This window comes from Sordaria macrospora, chromosome 1 (genome assembly GCF_033870435.1).
Source record: "Sordaria macrospora chromosome 1, complete sequence".
In the NCBI taxonomy this organism is placed as follows: Eukaryota; Fungi; Ascomycota; class Sordariomycetes; order Sordariales; family Sordariaceae; genus Sordaria; species Sordaria macrospora.
In genome coordinates, this window is record NC_089371.1 from 5,741,155 (window position 1) to 5,756,574 (window position 15,420).

At 52.3% G+C, this 15,420-nt stretch overlaps 3 protein-coding genes across 3 annotated transcripts; 2 read left to right on the forward strand and 1 right to left on the reverse strand.

Moving 5' to 3' along the window:
• The first annotated feature begins 6,205 nt into the window (after positions 1 to 6,205).
• Positions 6,206 to 8,463, forward strand: SMAC4_01485 (uncharacterized protein). The gene is made up of 4 exons (XM_066089600.1): positions 6,206 to 7,845; positions 7,901 to 8,029; positions 8,094 to 8,193; positions 8,250 to 8,463. Exons 1-4 carry the CDS (start codon positions 6,503 to 6,505, stop codon positions 8,271 to 8,273), a joined length of 1,596 nt encoding a protein of 531 aa, XP_065945765.1. The 5' UTR covers positions 6,206 to 6,502; the 3' UTR covers positions 8,274 to 8,463.
• Positions 8,464 to 9,113: 650 nt separating this feature from the next.
• Positions 9,114 to 9,575, reverse strand: SMAC4_01484 (uncharacterized protein; the record flags this gene model as incomplete). Its single annotated transcript, XM_003352603.1, has 1 exon — positions 9,114 to 9,575. One exon carries the CDS (start codon positions 9,573 to 9,575, stop codon positions 9,114 to 9,116), a length of 462 nt encoding a protein of 153 aa, XP_003352651.1.
• A 1,236-nt stretch (positions 9,576 to 10,811) lies between these two features.
• Positions 10,812 to 12,510, forward strand: SMAC4_01483 (uncharacterized protein; the record flags this gene model as incomplete). Its single annotated transcript, XM_003352602.2, has 1 exon — positions 10,812 to 12,510. The coding sequence occupies exon 1, from the start codon at positions 10,816 to 10,818 to the stop codon at positions 12,508 to 12,510; it is 1,695 nt and encodes a 564-aa protein (XP_003352650.2). The 5' UTR covers positions 10,812 to 10,815.
• Positions 12,511 to 15,420: the final 2,910 nt, after the last annotated feature.

The following is a 15,420-nucleotide window of genomic DNA, read 5'->3' on the forward strand; positions in this document are numbered from 1 at the left end:
GAGCGTTTTCCCAGGTCCCTTATTATTCATGTACGTAGGTACAGCATTGTCCTTTCTTACTTCACGGAGAGCTGTCCACCCCGTGTTAGAGGTGAATCTCACGACACACAAAACGACATAACACGGTGTTGCGCCCCCAATCAAAAGAAATAAAAAAGATCGATATCAGCAAAGTGCATTGTTACCTTTTGGAGGGGAAAGTGGCATGCCTGCAGATGCTGCAGACCACATGCCTGCCTTATTGTTGCGTGCGCAGAGTGCTGCAAGGAGGAAAGGCACATGGAAATAATTCGCTTGGAACTATTCTGAAGGAGGTTATCTGGTTTGGCAACTTCGACCAGGCCGTCTTCCCGTGAATCCGAACCCCAATCCACCCGAAAAGGCTCGGAAACATTAAAGTAGACGCATTTTCTTCCACCGCCGACCTGTCCATGTCTTTTATTCTCTCAAATGGCTCGACTGACATCTTCAGGGCTCTCTCCCTTATCATCCCACGTCCGACCACCTCCGACCACCTCCGACCACCTCCGACCACCTCCGACCACCTCCGACCACCTCCGACCACCTCCGACTCCCAACGAACTGCGAGCCGATGCACCAGAATGAGCCTACCTTGCTTCGAAGCAACGAGCTATTGGGAACAACAGAAGAGCCATGCGAACCATGCAATACAAGACACAAGAAGAGGCATACCTCAGAAAAAAGTCCAACCGTCAAAAGATCTGGCAGCCAAACTGCGAGTCGACACACAGATACGTACTGTGTAACTCAACACCCAGAACCCCTCCTGAATTTCTCGGGAGAAAAAGTCAAATGAGGTGGCTGCCGACACCGACTCTTCAACCTCACTGGTTCAACCTATCGGGGTCCCACCCCACTGGGAACTTCTGTCCCGTCTTTCACGCCTGATTATTATGTCATGATCGGCGGGGGTCTTGTTTCTCCTTTGCTGACCTGCTACTATGTGGCCCTTCGCCCTTCTTGGCACCTTATCTGACTCTTGATTTGTCGGTTCGACAAAAGGCATAGAGTTCCCCCTTTCTTCGGCTGCAGAGTCTGGTCCCCTGAAAATGAACATCGAGACACTACCATAGGTTTCTCGACCCCTCTGTGCCTTCTAGGCATACAGAAACCCCGCTTCACGGCCCGAGCCTCATGTGGAAGTCAGGAGTTGAAAATTGTCATTCATGGGTCAAACCTTCCTGAGGGCACGACCCAGGCAGATGCTGCCCTTATCATAGCATGTTCGCGATGCTCCTCGACGGACGCTCACAGGTGTATAAACAAACATCTTCGCTGGGTTTGTTTCAGAGTTCGCTAGAACCCCAATCCTACACTACTGATGGGAATCGAAACTCAACGGACAGGTAATCAACCCATGCCTCCCTTGGCTTCTGCCTGCCAATGCATTATTTTGAGCATCCATCATCATCGCACGACTATACTGCACAGTACGATGCTCGCTACCTAGCATGATAGAATCCCAGGCCTATCCCTCAGCCATTTGAAAGTCATGGAATGGGCCAAGAAGCCACGGGTTTGTTGACGTGCCACCAACACCGGGATCGTCTCGTCTACTTGCCCAAGTCGTTACCGTTGCCAACCAGCATCATCTTTGTACAACCTAGGTATTCTGGTGGACGCAAACAGATTGGTAAAGCAAGCAACATGGGTGGATGGGCAGTGTCTTTCACTTGGAACTTTCGTGGAAGCCAATATACACCACTGAAGCGGCATCATGTAACTGCTCAACATGAACAGGGCACAGCACCACGACCGGACTGCTTACTTCAACGGAGTCCAGTCCGCTACAACATGATCGCTAGCTAAGGCAGAACCGAGCTGGTCAACACCCGGCCAATCAAGACAGAATCACACTGGCACTGTGTAATCCGCAGATCACACTGGGTGAGCCGACATACCCGGTCCGATGCTATGGTATCCAGACACCGTACAGGTACACCGTCTTGACTGTTCACGGTAAGCTTCCTGTGTCAATTTTTTATTCACTACCGTACGCCAATGCAGCCTGCTCACACCTTTCGGGGAAGCCCTGTCCTTGAACGCAAAGCACTTAACTAGTCAATGGGCGAGTTGGATGTCTCTCGTCTGCCTGAGTTATACGAAGACAACGTCAGTCTGGCGGTGGACGGTTGTTACACAACGCAAACACGTTCAGATTGTCAAAAGCCTCAGATGCGATATTTCGGGGGCCGGCTCTGAGAGAAGCCAATGGCGGTGGTTCTGCCGGCTCCCCTTGAACGGATGAACAAAACGTTTTCGGGTTGCAGATCTTTGCGGTCACGACTCATGGATCGTATCATCTCGAACTTTCTCTTCGGCAACATTCCCATCAGAAAACTGGTCCGGTCACGCATAGTTTGGCCTCTTCATGCCTGTCATCAGTCACCACTGCAAGGTCAGTCGGTACGCTTGGTAAGGTACGTATGTAAAAGCGAAAGCCGGCAGGCACGATACCTCGCGCTAGCCCATACCACTTCGTCTGCGTAATCATCTCCAATTAATACCCAAACCACCCCGCACGCGAATTGGGCTGCCATCTCGAGATCTCCTTGCAGAGTTTTATCCCATCCATGTCAGAATGGATGTCAAAAGACTTTTGTACAGGAGCCGGCACGATGTCTATGCGCCAACTTCCCAATATAGGAATTTCGCTATAGCGCTGAAGCTCGTCCTGACTGGTTTCAAGATGAGAGTATTGATTACTCTGTACGCATTAAATTCAGTAAGTGGATGGCCGACCAATATTTGGCCAGCCGAGGACACTACTCGATCCGTCTTTGCTGGACACTTCCTGGCTTCCACCCAGTCTTTCGTGATGGTCCGGATTACAGAAGGGGACAGGGGCACCGCGGAGAACAACCTGCTCCACGTCCATCTCCCCCTGCCTGAGAGCAATCACAGCCTGGATTATAACCATCATTGACCCCATCGATCGCACAAGACGTTAAAGCTTTGTTCGTCAGACTCGACGCGGCACCAACCTACCATCTGGAAGTCCCCGGAGTCCATGTCCTTGTTTTAAGATCCTTCCCGGGCCTTCTACCAAGGCGTTGCCCTGTACCTACGAGGGGAACGGCCAATGGAGTTCTATCTAGTCATCGATCAGACCGATCGGTCGGGAAGACTTATCGCGATAACAGAGACACGTGGTGTCGGCGGAAGCTTTACTACTTAGGTACCAAATGTTCTACAAAGTACACCTATCCACCACCTCTCTCATATCAATATCAAATGCTCCTTAGGTATCCACCGTTATGAATGTGGCGATCATTCTTCAGGCAACATGCACCATGGAGGAAGAATATCGGGTGTCGGTTTTTTTTTTGATTTTCCTGAAGTGGCGGGAAAACCATCGTCATACGAATACTTTGCGATGCTAGAAGCACGCAGAATCTGAAAGCTCGCCGCAGTGGTCAGCTACCCTCAGCCCGAGAAACGACGACAAGCTATGCGATAGACAAAGAAGAAGCCTTCTACCGATAACTGGCAAGTGCCGGGCACCAGGGAAGAATAAAATTGCGACTGGGAAGCGTTGTGGGCCAAGTTGTGCCAACAGACAGCAAACGCATTCTCTTAGCTCGATCTGACATGCACCACGAATCTCGACATCGCACATCAACATCTAGACTGCTCGGAAAGACCCGAGCAGTCGACAATCGCTTCCTTTACGTCACTACACGTGTACAATACTTGAGATCTTAGTGTACACCGGTAGTTGTTCAAGCCCCTGAGGATCTTGTGAGATCCCCGAGACAGAGACAGAGACAGAGACAGAGAGAGAGAGAGAGAGAGAGAGGGAGAGAGAGAGAGAGAGAGACGTGCAAGCTTTCCTGTGGCTTGTTACCGTTCGACAGCAATGAGGCTACGGAAGCCACCATGTCTTGGCAGGCTCCCCACTGGGAAGCGCGGTGTAGCTTGGGCGAATCACGTCGTTGGTCTCAACATCAGCTTGTTGTTTGGAAGTCTGAAACACCTCCTTATTTCCTCCCCTTTGACGATGATTGTTTGACATTGTCAACGTCAAGTATCGGGAGAGGCTGTTCCCGACATATAGGAGACGAGCATCTTTGAAGAAGGGTCCAATGGGTATTGCGCATGCAAACCAAACTGGGAAGTCCCCATAGCTTTACCGCCGCTTTGATATGGCTGACCATCTCCGTCTGTTAAGACATCTCATCGTGTCCCTGCATGGATGACAGATTTGCAGGCCCGCTCTTGAACCCTGAATTTTGGAAAAAGTGACAGACAGCCCTACTTCGGGTTTACGCCATGGGAATAAAGGCAGTCTGGGCATATACGAGTGCCATCAATCCCGGTCTTGATGCGATGCGGACTGCGACCGGACACCGAAGGGCATCGGAGGCCTAAGTGGGCCAAGATGAGCTCCGTATCTATAACCAACCCCGAATCAGTTCAAAAGCGGTGCCACCAACGCCTGCTGACCGACGGACCGGCTGTTTAGAGCGAACGACGGAGGGCCTAGCGGCAGTTTTGTTCCCTTCCTCCGGAGCGGTCTATGAAACCCCTTACGATGGCAATGGCAATCGTACGATGGAAATCCAGTCGGAAATTATAGCCACACCTGAGAATCCCATGTCGTGCTTGCCCCCCTTTGGATGGGCGAGAAGTGTCCACAGCTCAACACCGTATATGGAAACGAGCACATGATTCCTTGATCTCGTTGTGTAACTTCTGCGACATCTGAAGTCTGGACTGCCACGGCCAAGTCATGGTTCACTTCTCGTGTTACCTCGTTCTGGCGACTCGGCTCGGGGATAATCACGCCGGATGTCGAGACTCCTAATTATCAGATCAATAAGTCCATCAAAGAGGATAAAACTCACGGTTTTGTGCCGTATTTCGGTTGGGTTTCGAATACCCTTCTCTCTGTTTTACATTCAGGTTCAGAGCAACATCAGCCCCAACAGGTCGCACTCTGGTCCCGTGTCGGTCATGATGAGGAAGACTCGGAGAAGAGCAGATGAGGATATGAGGCTCGAGATGCTTCTAGAGAGTGCGAGGCGTCAGTACCAAATTGACTATAAGAGTTTTATACATAAGTCTCCCGTGAGCGGGACAGAAAAAGCCAGTGTCTTTGGAGGTAGGTGTGTTTGATCAAGGGTGAGAGATGGGGAAGGGTTAGGGTTGGGTCAGTGGCTTCGGCTCTTTGTGTCCCCTTCTATCCTTCTGGTGGGCTTTTTCGGGGTGGTTATGTCTTTATCTTGTAATTCGCTCGATGAAAAGTCTGCTCCGAGGCCTCTAACTCGATACTTGTAGACTTTTCCTGAGCGGGTCGTGGCTCAGGGTCCTTCGGCGTAGTTAGAGTGTTGTAACCTTGGACCTTGGTTTTCATCTCATCTGATGTTTTCTCAACACTTCGTGCCGCTTGCCCACTACCAGCGCCAATATTTCCTGCCATCCATCTCTCCTCAACTTAACGAAAGCCTTCTATTCACTCTCTTTCTTGGGGCCGACAAACAGCAAGCAGATTCATTTTCTTTTACGAACAACGATTCAATATTAAACTTCACTGTGAAGGCGAGAATGGGATGCGATATTTGTCTGAAGTCGTGTGAAAGCAACGGCACGTGCCGAAACTGAAGGAGAGAGACATGTGAGAGAGGAGAGAGTGCCTCAATTTGACCACTGTGATTGGCGCGCAGCTGGGGTCCTGCAACTGTTGAATGGGGTAAAAGCTTCTCCCGAAAGCGTGGGGTGCGCCGCCGCCGACGGCGCGGGGAAAGAGGAGCGGTGCATTGATGCAGAACGCCATTGCTGCAAGACGCGGAACCACGAAACCGATCAAGCGAGACATGACGAAAAAAAAGAAAGAGGGTTGTATCCAATGGCCTATTCAACACCGGGACACAAAGGATCTTTTTGGATGCTATGCGGCTGAATGATCGGCTTTTTCTTGTCTTCCATGAGAAAGATCTGACACCAGCCGGAGAAAAGTGAGGAAGAGAGTTCGGGTAACATTTCTCGAACAACAGCCACTGCAAACTCCGAGGCAGCACGGCAGGCGCGATATCGCAATGTCACAATCAACTGACTTTTTGGTGTCCTCGGTGCCCCACAGCGACCAAAACGATGCATCCTCATTGGGTAACATGTCTCAATCCAGCGATAGCTCTTTGCCCAGGCCGAACAGCCAAAGTCTCCCGCCCACCGCCGGGGAGACCAACGACTGGAAAGAGCTTAGCTTGTAGCGGCAGAGCTGATGCCACGGCTGCTTTCCCACCAATATAGTGGTGGGTCATTCTAGAACTTCCGGTCCTGGTTGCAACGTCGAGCATTTGCGAGCATTTGCGAGCATTTGAAATCATGAATGGTGACCTCCTCAAAGACTCGACGTTCCCATCGCAATGTTGTCGCTTTTGCCATAAGGCCTTTGCTTTCCTCAAACACCTAATGGCATCACGCTCCTAATCATCTTTATCGTCCTAACTTGCCCCACGGGGTAGTCCCTTTCCTGGTCATGATATCATCCAGCACCCCTGCCATCGAGGGCAGGGCGCCATCTCATCAACCCCCACCCGATTCCAGGCCGAGGAACTCCAATTCTCTTGACATCAGCAATTCTGACACTTCGAGGCCAAATAGTATAGGCAGTCGAAGCACGAAGAAACCAGGAATCGATACCCGCAGTGATCACGAAGTTGAGAATGTCGATTTGCGCCAGGATGACCTCGCCGACCCCCAACGCACCGGCTACTCGCATGAGCAAGAACGGCGTATTCGCCGAAAGGTAGACTTACGGCTTTGCACGATCGCAGGAATCCTATGTAGTCTCAACCTCCTCGACAGCGGTGTTATCTCGAGCGCCGCCGTCACATCGATGCCATCGGACTTGGGACTCGACCACGGCAACCGCTTTTCCGTTTCCATCTTCATCTTCACCGTAGCGAGCATCATCTTCCAGCTACCTTCGACCATTGCCGTGCGCACCTTTGGTCCCCGCATCTGGTTCAGCTTCATCACCTTCTCGTTTGGCATCATCACCCTCTCAACCGGATTTGTCAAGGACTGGAAGCAGATGATCGCCCTGCGCGTCCTCCTCGGCGCCACATCTTCTGGCATCTACCCCGGTCTTTCCTACCTCATCAGCTGCTGGTATCCACGCCGCGAACAGCAGGTCCGGTTTGCTTTCATGCAGAGCGGGGAAGTCATTATCCTGGCTACTGGGAGCTTGGTCAACTACGGTCTCCAACAGCGCAACGGAGGTGCAGGCCTTGAGGGATGGCGATGGATGTTCGTTGTGCAAGGTCTCTGCACATGCGTGCTGGGTATCGCGACGTACTGGTGGATCGTCGACTTCCCCGAAAACTCGCACAAGAGCTTTTGGTTCCTGACGGAGGAAGAAGCCGACATCGCCTCGCGCCGCATCGAGAAGGATCGCGGGGACCTCATCGCCCAAAAGTTTAGCCTGATGGCTGTGCTTGTCCACGCCAAGGACTTCAAGATCTGGGTGTTCGCCTGCCTGTTCTTTATGCAGAACGTCGTCTCTACGGCCCTGGCGTACTTCGTCCCCATCATTCTGGAGAATGGCTTGGGCTATTCGCCTAACCAAGCCATCATTCTCTCGGCTCCGCCTTACTACTACGCGGTTGTCCCGGTCATAGTGTCGTCCGTGGTTGCTGATCGGTTCCGGATCAGGGGCCCTATCATTACCTTTAACGCCCTTTGCATGATCACGGGCTTTGCTATTCTTGGATTTGCTGATAATTCTGGAGCGCGCTACTTTGGAGTATTCCTCTCGACTGGAGCATACGTGGCTAACTGGGCAGCTTTGACCGCGTACCAGGCCAACAATGTTGTTGGGTAAGTTGGAGACGCATTGGAATGGACTTGTTGTAACCCGCTAACATACTCTTAGACAATGGAAGCGCGTTTTCACCGCTGCTGCATGCACCATGTTCAACGGTGCCGGCGGTATTGCTGGCAGCTACATAGTTCGCAATATTGAGGCTCCGAGATATACTACAGCTGTGTGGGTGTCGATCGGGTAAGAACCTTTGGCTTCATGTTGTCGTTTCTTTGCGGCTGCCCAAGCTGATCTCGTTGTATAGGTCCCATATCTTGATGATCTCACTCGTCGGTGTCCTTACGATATACTTCTACTTCCGGAACAACCGGGCTGCACGTACGAACGGGGCTGTGGAAAAAACGGTAAGCGGACCAAAGACTTTGATGCAACTGCGAGGAAAGCTAACATCGGATCACAGGCCGGGTTCCGATATACATATTAGTTTTTCTTGATTCCTCACACGCATCCTTTGGATATACCCTTTCGCGGATTGTATACCCACGAACATTGCATGTTTACACCAGTTTTCGATCCTGCATTACGTTGGATAATGTTCCTCCAAGAATTCGTTATGATTCACATAATAAACAAGGCGTTTACTCTATGTGTACAGCCCTGTTCTTACACGAGCACTTATCATACCTCCCTTGGCTTGTGTTTGTTTACTTGCCCCTTTTCAATAGCTTCGGGTTTCACGACAACCCAAGCTGCTTTACTATGGACTTTGTCCACGTAAGTAGTCCTCGTTGACTGATTTCAAGTTCCATGTTTTCATTATGCCCATCAACGCCTGAGCTCCCTAGCGTTCAAGTGTGTCGAGGAGGTTAAAGTTCGATGTCAACCTGATTACTCACTGCCACTCCGCCAACCCGTACAGCCGAAGATACTAGAAGCAAAAGAGAAATGGCTAGGTAACTAGAGAATTGAGGCTTCTAATCCCCCACCATCAAACATCTCGTCTCAATCCCTCTACTCCATTACCAACACATTCCTATACTTTGGTTTCCCCGCCTCCATCAGCTCAAACGCCATATTCATGCGCTCCCAACTCGTTCATCGCAAACTCCCCTTTCTCTTCTCCCCTACTAATAGCCACGACGCGATGACCCATCGCTTTTGCATATTGCACAGCCAAATGACCCAGCCCGCCCAAGCCCTGGATGGCTACGAATCCACCCCCACCGCTCCCTGGTGGGATGTTCATGCGCCGGATACCGTTGAAAACAGTTAACCCTGCGCATAGAAATGGCGCTGTCGAGGCGGGATCCATATCCCGCGGCACTCACACCGCAGCTTGCGTTCGCAAAAGTGTATACTCGGCATGAGCACCGTTATGACTAACGCCTGCGATCTGCTGTGAGGAGCACGTCTGCTGTTGGCCTCGTAGGCAAGGTGGGCAAGTGGTGCAGTGGCCGCCTATGCGGTCGCCTATTTTGAATTGAGGTCCCGCTGTTTGACCCTCTGTGATAGGGCCGATGGCGAAAACGTCACTGATGTATTCGTGCCCTAAAATGGTCGGGTAGGAAGTTTGTGGGAGGAGGCCGGTGGCGATGACGGCGTCGCCTGCGCAGATGAGGAGTTGGTTGGGACCGGGGGTGGGGAGGGGGAGGGTGTGAATTTTGAGGGGGCGAGTGGGGGCGGGGAGGACGACGGCGCGGAAGTTTTGTGGGGGCGGGGAGGACGGCGGCGCGGAAGTTTTGTGGGAGCTGGGGGGTTGGCGTGGAGGTGGTGGTGGGGTGAACATTTTGGTGCTTGTTATTGCGGTTGTGGTTTTAGCCTTTGGTTTGGGCTGGGTTGAGTCGTTGGTTCGTGTTGGAAGCTGGAGGCGAAGATGAACTGTGAGCGTTTGAGAATGCCTCTGCGTCTTGTTTACAAGATGGGAAGAAACATGTGGGCTTGAAGCCCAGGTTACCACTGATTATTTATCCAAATGATCTGGTATCTTGAAATATGCCTTGTGCTATTGCCGGACTTTGGTTTTAGTGATGTTTGGATCTGAGAAGGCACCGAGTTAAGGTTTTTTTGTGAGCAGCATATCTCGAAGAATGGCACTTGTAATGATATTTACACGCCGAAGATAAGATCTTGTGCAACCAGAGCAGCGTTGATGCATAACATCATAGCGAAAAACTGCCATTCTGCTTCGGATTATCTCAGCCACAATTACATCTTAAGTGTCTGGAAAACAGACAAAAAATCGCCAGATTCTTGAGAAAATATTGATGGGCATTTTTCAACATCAGGTAGCCTTTTGCGTATATGCTATGCGAGTGTCCCAGAGGTTATTCGGAAGTTTGTTTGCCATGAGATGGAAGACGGCCCCGAGAGTCCGAGCCATGCCCCGGATTTACAGAGGATCTGCCCCAATCTCGATCACCATTGGCCCTAGGCGTACCGGACTTAAGAGCTGGCATGCATTGCTCCCGGTTCGTTGTGACGATGGTGATTCATCCCGAAAGGCCGCAAGAGTCTTGCACTGTCTTGTCTAGGTGACAAATTCAAGATTGGAAAATGGTAGGATTTCGCACTTTCAAGGACAGGAAAATGAATCAGAATGAAAATGCTCGGGTTCTCAACTTCCAAGTCAGCCCTGTGAACAGTTGATTTTGGGGCGTGCTCATGGTTCCACAAATCGACAAGCGTGAAACAGCGCATGCACAGCAAAGCCAGCACCCGCTAAAATAACAGTGACTGCCAACGCATCGGCGAAGATGATAGGCTCCCCGGCAAAGTCTCATGCGGTGGTCCAAGCAAGAGAACAGGCAGCACACTGTCTGTTTAAAGCTGGGTGACCTCATCGGAAACAGCGACACGCGACCTCCACACTTGACATCTCAAATCCTTCCGCTTCGGGGTTTAACAACTCACAACTTCCGCCAACTCAACATCCCTCACCCACCAGACTGTACCTGCTCTCTTCACTTTTCACGCCGTCCAACCTGTGTCATCTTTGGTGACAGCAACCGACAGTATCCAATGCAGTCATGAAGACGCAGGACCAAATCGATAACCGGCCGGCACAGGCGTGTCAGGTCGACATTCCAGAGCAACCAGATCCTGCTGTTCAAGAAACCTCATTTGCGGCCGATGCCTGCGATGCATCCTCCGACCTTCAAGTTCTCGACCATGAGCCAATCCCAGACGAAGAATGGCATATCCAGAATGGGCAATCATCTGCTCTTGAGGCTCAATCCAACCAGCATCATCAACATGGCTCCTACACCTATGGCTCCTTCACCCACACGTTGAGAACAGGTCATGATGGCCATCACAAGTCAACCGCCCGCGCCCTTGCGCCCGACCTACTTCGAGGACTGTTGATCGTCCTCATGGCTCTGGACCACAACTCCATGGCCCTACAATCATGGGATCACGGAACTGCTCCTCACGGCGAGAACGACTCGGTCCCGGTCACCGAATGGAATCGCCCCATTGCTCACAACATCCGTGTGCTGACCCATCTCTGCGCCCCGGGCTTCACCTTCCTTCTTGGCATGGGCATCGTCTACTTCGGTCGGTCCCGAACCAACCTAGGCTGGTCCACAACCCGGATGGCCTGGCACTTCTTCACGAGAGCCTTCGTCTTGACCCTGGTCATGATCGCCATCAGCCTGGGCATCACCTTGGGAGAGACGTGGTTCCTCAACATCGTCTTGTTTGCCTTGGCTGTTGACTACCTCCTCTCTGGCCTGATCTGGCTTGTGACTGCCAAGATGGAGAAGATGCTCGCCTTCATCATCCTCAAGCTGCTCCCGGAGAAGAAGGAAGACTCAGCCACCGAGCCGCTCCTGGCTAACCGCCGGGGCGTCGAAGACATTGCTCCCGACCGGGCCATCATCCGTGCCGCCGACATCTCCTGGCACGTCCACAATGTGGTTCTCTCCGCCCTCGCAGTTGTGACCATCTGGTGGAACATCATGCTCAGCCCAACGAACGGCCACTGCGGCGCCGAACCCGTGCAAAAGCTCCCCGACACCATCTGGGCTCGCATCTGGTTTTACCGCGTCTTCGAAACCGAGTGGCGCATCATCTCCGTCTTTCCCCCCTTGGCCTGGATCTCGTTCGCCATCCTCGGTCTCGTAGCCGGCCGCATCATTCTCGCCCGCTCATGGAGCACCAAGGCCATTACGATAGGCAACCTCCTCGCCGGCATCGCCTTTTCCATCATCTTCATCGGCACGCGCTTCCTCAACGCCGGAAATCTCTCCGAAGGCTGTCTCCACATGCCCGAGCACGCAAAGCCGGACAGCCCCGAAAACCAATACCTGGCCTCCTGGCGCTCCTTCATCTACCTGATCAAGTACCCGCCCGACGTGGCCTTCTGGGCCTTCACCATGGCAGGCAACCTCTTTCTCTTTGCCTTCTTCAGCGTCATTCCTCCCCGCTTGGCTACCATTGTCTTTGATCCCCTTTTGGTGTTTGGTACCTCTGCGTTGTTTTTCTTTGTCGGCCATTTGACGCTGCAGTTCGTGCTGGCTAGGCCCGCGAAGCACTTCTTTGGGCATGTGCTGGCGCACCCGGATCCGTGGAACCCCGGCCAGAACGCCGTGGGCGTGGATAACCTGTGGGTGTTCTTTGGGTTTTGGTTGCTGGTTTTGGCGATTCTGTATCCGGCTTGTAAGTGGTATGGCGGGTTTAAGAGGAGGAGGGGGCCGGATTCGATTTTTAGGTTCTTCTAGGTTGCCTTTGGTGAAGGGTGGAAGCATTCGGTATGGTGAAGGAGGTTGTACAAACCAGGTTGGATAGAGGTGGGTCTGGCTGGGTCTTACAGAAAATGTTGCATTCAAGGTTTTAAGGTTTCCCTATCTCCTTTCTGCGCCATTCCAGTGAATCGGACTTTGTGGTTACAGGTTGAGGTTATTTCCTTCGTCAGGTTTTCTTGTCGATTCTCGCCGTTTCTGATCCATGCTGTGCTTTCTCAGATATCGATGTCTCACCCCCTTTAAATAACCCGCGTTTTTCTTCTTCAGCTGTCATCCTCATTGGACTCCAAAGCCAGTCTGTTCCAAGCCTTCCCTAGGCGGTCGATGTCTCGCTTACCATTACTTCGTCGCGACGTTCCTGGCTGACCTTACCTGGGGGTGCTAAGTCGAGGGCGAGCTTGTGATGCCAAAGGCGATGGCTGCTTTGCTGAGTGGGACAGGTTGGCGGGGAGCCGGGGCGTGCGGATCGTGCCATGTGAGGAAGCACGCGAAGGCCGACCAAGAGAGTGACGCCACGAATAAGCATCATCACCTGCTTTAGAGCGTGCTCGCCCAGCTCCTGCAGAGATACAACCAGCAAATGGCCGAGTACCATCGCACCGTGGTCATGACCCTGCGTGTCTGCTTCGACAGCCCGACAGCATGCAGATCGCGGATGGACGTCCGTCACGCGGAGGCCAGGCGCCAAGCCGATATGAGGCCAACTGGGCACGGAGCAACAGAGGCGCGTCATGAGCCTCTTCGGACTCCAGGGCCGGAAGAAGGAAGGGGAAATCTGAAGACCAATCACCTAATCGCCTTCACAAGGAAGCAAAAACCCATGCCGCCAAAGCCGAAGATAACGACAGGGACAAAGCTGTCGACACTTCAACCGCTTCCTTGTTTCCAACCACCAGAATGCCCTTCGCCGCTATTCTGCAACACCAACTCTGACAACTTCAAAGCAGCAGAAGGAGTCTGCACCGTACCCACCAAAGCCCTTCTCGCCGAAAGAATCCTCCACCTCCCTCGCAGCATCCGCCACCTCCTCATCGAGAAGTACTACGCCACCCGGGGCAAGCAGAAGGTCCTGCCGACCCAGCCAACAACACCAGCCTCCTAGGAATGTTCGAGGTTAAACTTCTTATTCAGTCCTACAAGACCAACCACGAACACGACACAGAGTGGTCTACATTTACGCCGCAGATGATTCGGAACGAGACTTTCAACATCATGCCTGCAGGGGATGCAGATACCATGTTTCTCTCGGTACCCCATAGCATTTTGGCTCTCGCCCTCCGTACAGGCAGCGAGCCGCAGGAACATGGTAGATGTACCTACCTCTACTCATCGTCACCTCCATGACTTGTACCTCGCCATCCCCAAAAAGCCCAACACCCACCCATTACAGCATAGAAGATTGTCCTGTGCCCGTGCTCCAAAACACCTTTCACGAACTTTCTTCGGGACTGGACGTGGATGGACGCAGGAGGTGGAGCGAGAAGAGTACCTTACTTGCGAGCGGCTCCTTGAACCACTTTTGGATCAGCCTACGACAGCCCAATGGCTACCAAAAGAACCCCTTCTCCGGAATGGGAAAATATCGGACCTCAACTCCTGATTCTGCACCTGGCGCTGAAGGAGCTGACTTACTAGCAAGGCAAGGGCGTATTCGCCTCGATTTCTCGCAAAATTCACTCAGTGCTAATGGCGAATAAGGCTAAAGACACTCGTTCTTATCTCATCGACACTCAACTTTTCAAACAGACAAATGGTATATCGATTCGAGCAGCAGATGGACGCGACAAAAACGAGGAATACAGAGGCCAGCGCAATAAAATTCGATTGTTCGTGCCTAGGTCTCATAGAGGACCAAGGTGAGACATGGCAGGCAAATCGATCTAGGGGTATCGTTTGATGGTACCTAAGAAGGAAGCCCAGGACCAAACATCTAACGCCATCCCGAGAGAAAACAAACTCAGCGTTGAGATGTGGCCCCTCCCACGCCTCAGCTGGCCTTGCTGTTGACGTCGATTAGCTTTTTCTCGACACGATCGAACCTCCGGGAATGGGTGTCATGTTTGTCTTCGTGGTCCTTGATGGTTTCACCTTGCAAGCTGATTTTGCACTGGTGGTCCTGAAGGGTGTCGCCTTGCTGTGTCGCTGATCTTGGCGGTCAGGTCGTGGGGGTGCGAGAGGTCTCTCCAGGCCGCCCAAGAAGGCAAGCGAGGACTCCCTCGATGTTGTATGCAGGCTCAAAGTTGTCCTGCTGGATTGTATCTTGTTACGACATCTGTTGTCGTCATCCGTTAGAGCAGTCGCATCCGCAATTGTCACCCTTCGGAGCATGTCCTCCCTCTCCTTCCCTGCCTTGGCCTGGGATTAGGTTGAATGGCAAGAAAAAGAAACTCATGGGAAGAAAACCAGCTCACACGCGCGCTTGACATAGTGGGTTGGGTCATCAAGCTGGAACCAACACTCCGCACTGCCATTGTATTCGCCAGCACAGAAGCCCATAGCCAAAGATCTAACGCCCTCCCGAGAGAAAACAAACCCAACGCCGTCCCGTGCCGAAACCCAAATTCTAACCCTCCCCCTAAAGATCTTATTCGCGCTCTCCGTCTCCAAATCCTCCAACCACACTTTCGCCTCCATCTTCTCATCCAACTTGATCTGCACTCGGGCAGGCTAAGCCAGACCACAAAACGCCAACGCTAATTTCAAGCCGCCCTGCCGTCCCTTCACCTGGAGCTTCGTGGATGTAGGCCGAAGAGGAACCCGTACTCCGACAACACAAAACCCATCTAGTCACCCCACATTCTCCCACCTTTAACTCCTCCTCTCGTCAACCCTTCGAAACAGCCACATGTCGGCCTGCTGACTGTTCTGTCCGGGCAACCCATATAT

What these genes read in the sequence shown, in the direction of transcription:
- SMAC4_01485 (XM_066089600.1), top strand. Translation starts at nt 6,503, where the DNA reads ATGATATCATCCAGCACCCCTGCCATCGAGGGCAGGGCGCCATCTCAT. An exon ending in GCTGTGTGGGTGTCGATCGG is followed by an intron (nt 8,030 to 8,093) that starts GTAAGAACCTTT and finishes CTCGTTGTATAG; the next exon opens with GTCCCATATCTTGATGATCT. An exon ending in ACGGGGCTGTGGAAAAAACG is followed by an intron (nt 8,194 to 8,249) that starts GTAAGCGGACCA and finishes ATCGGATCACAG; the next exon opens with GCCGGGTTCCGATATACATA.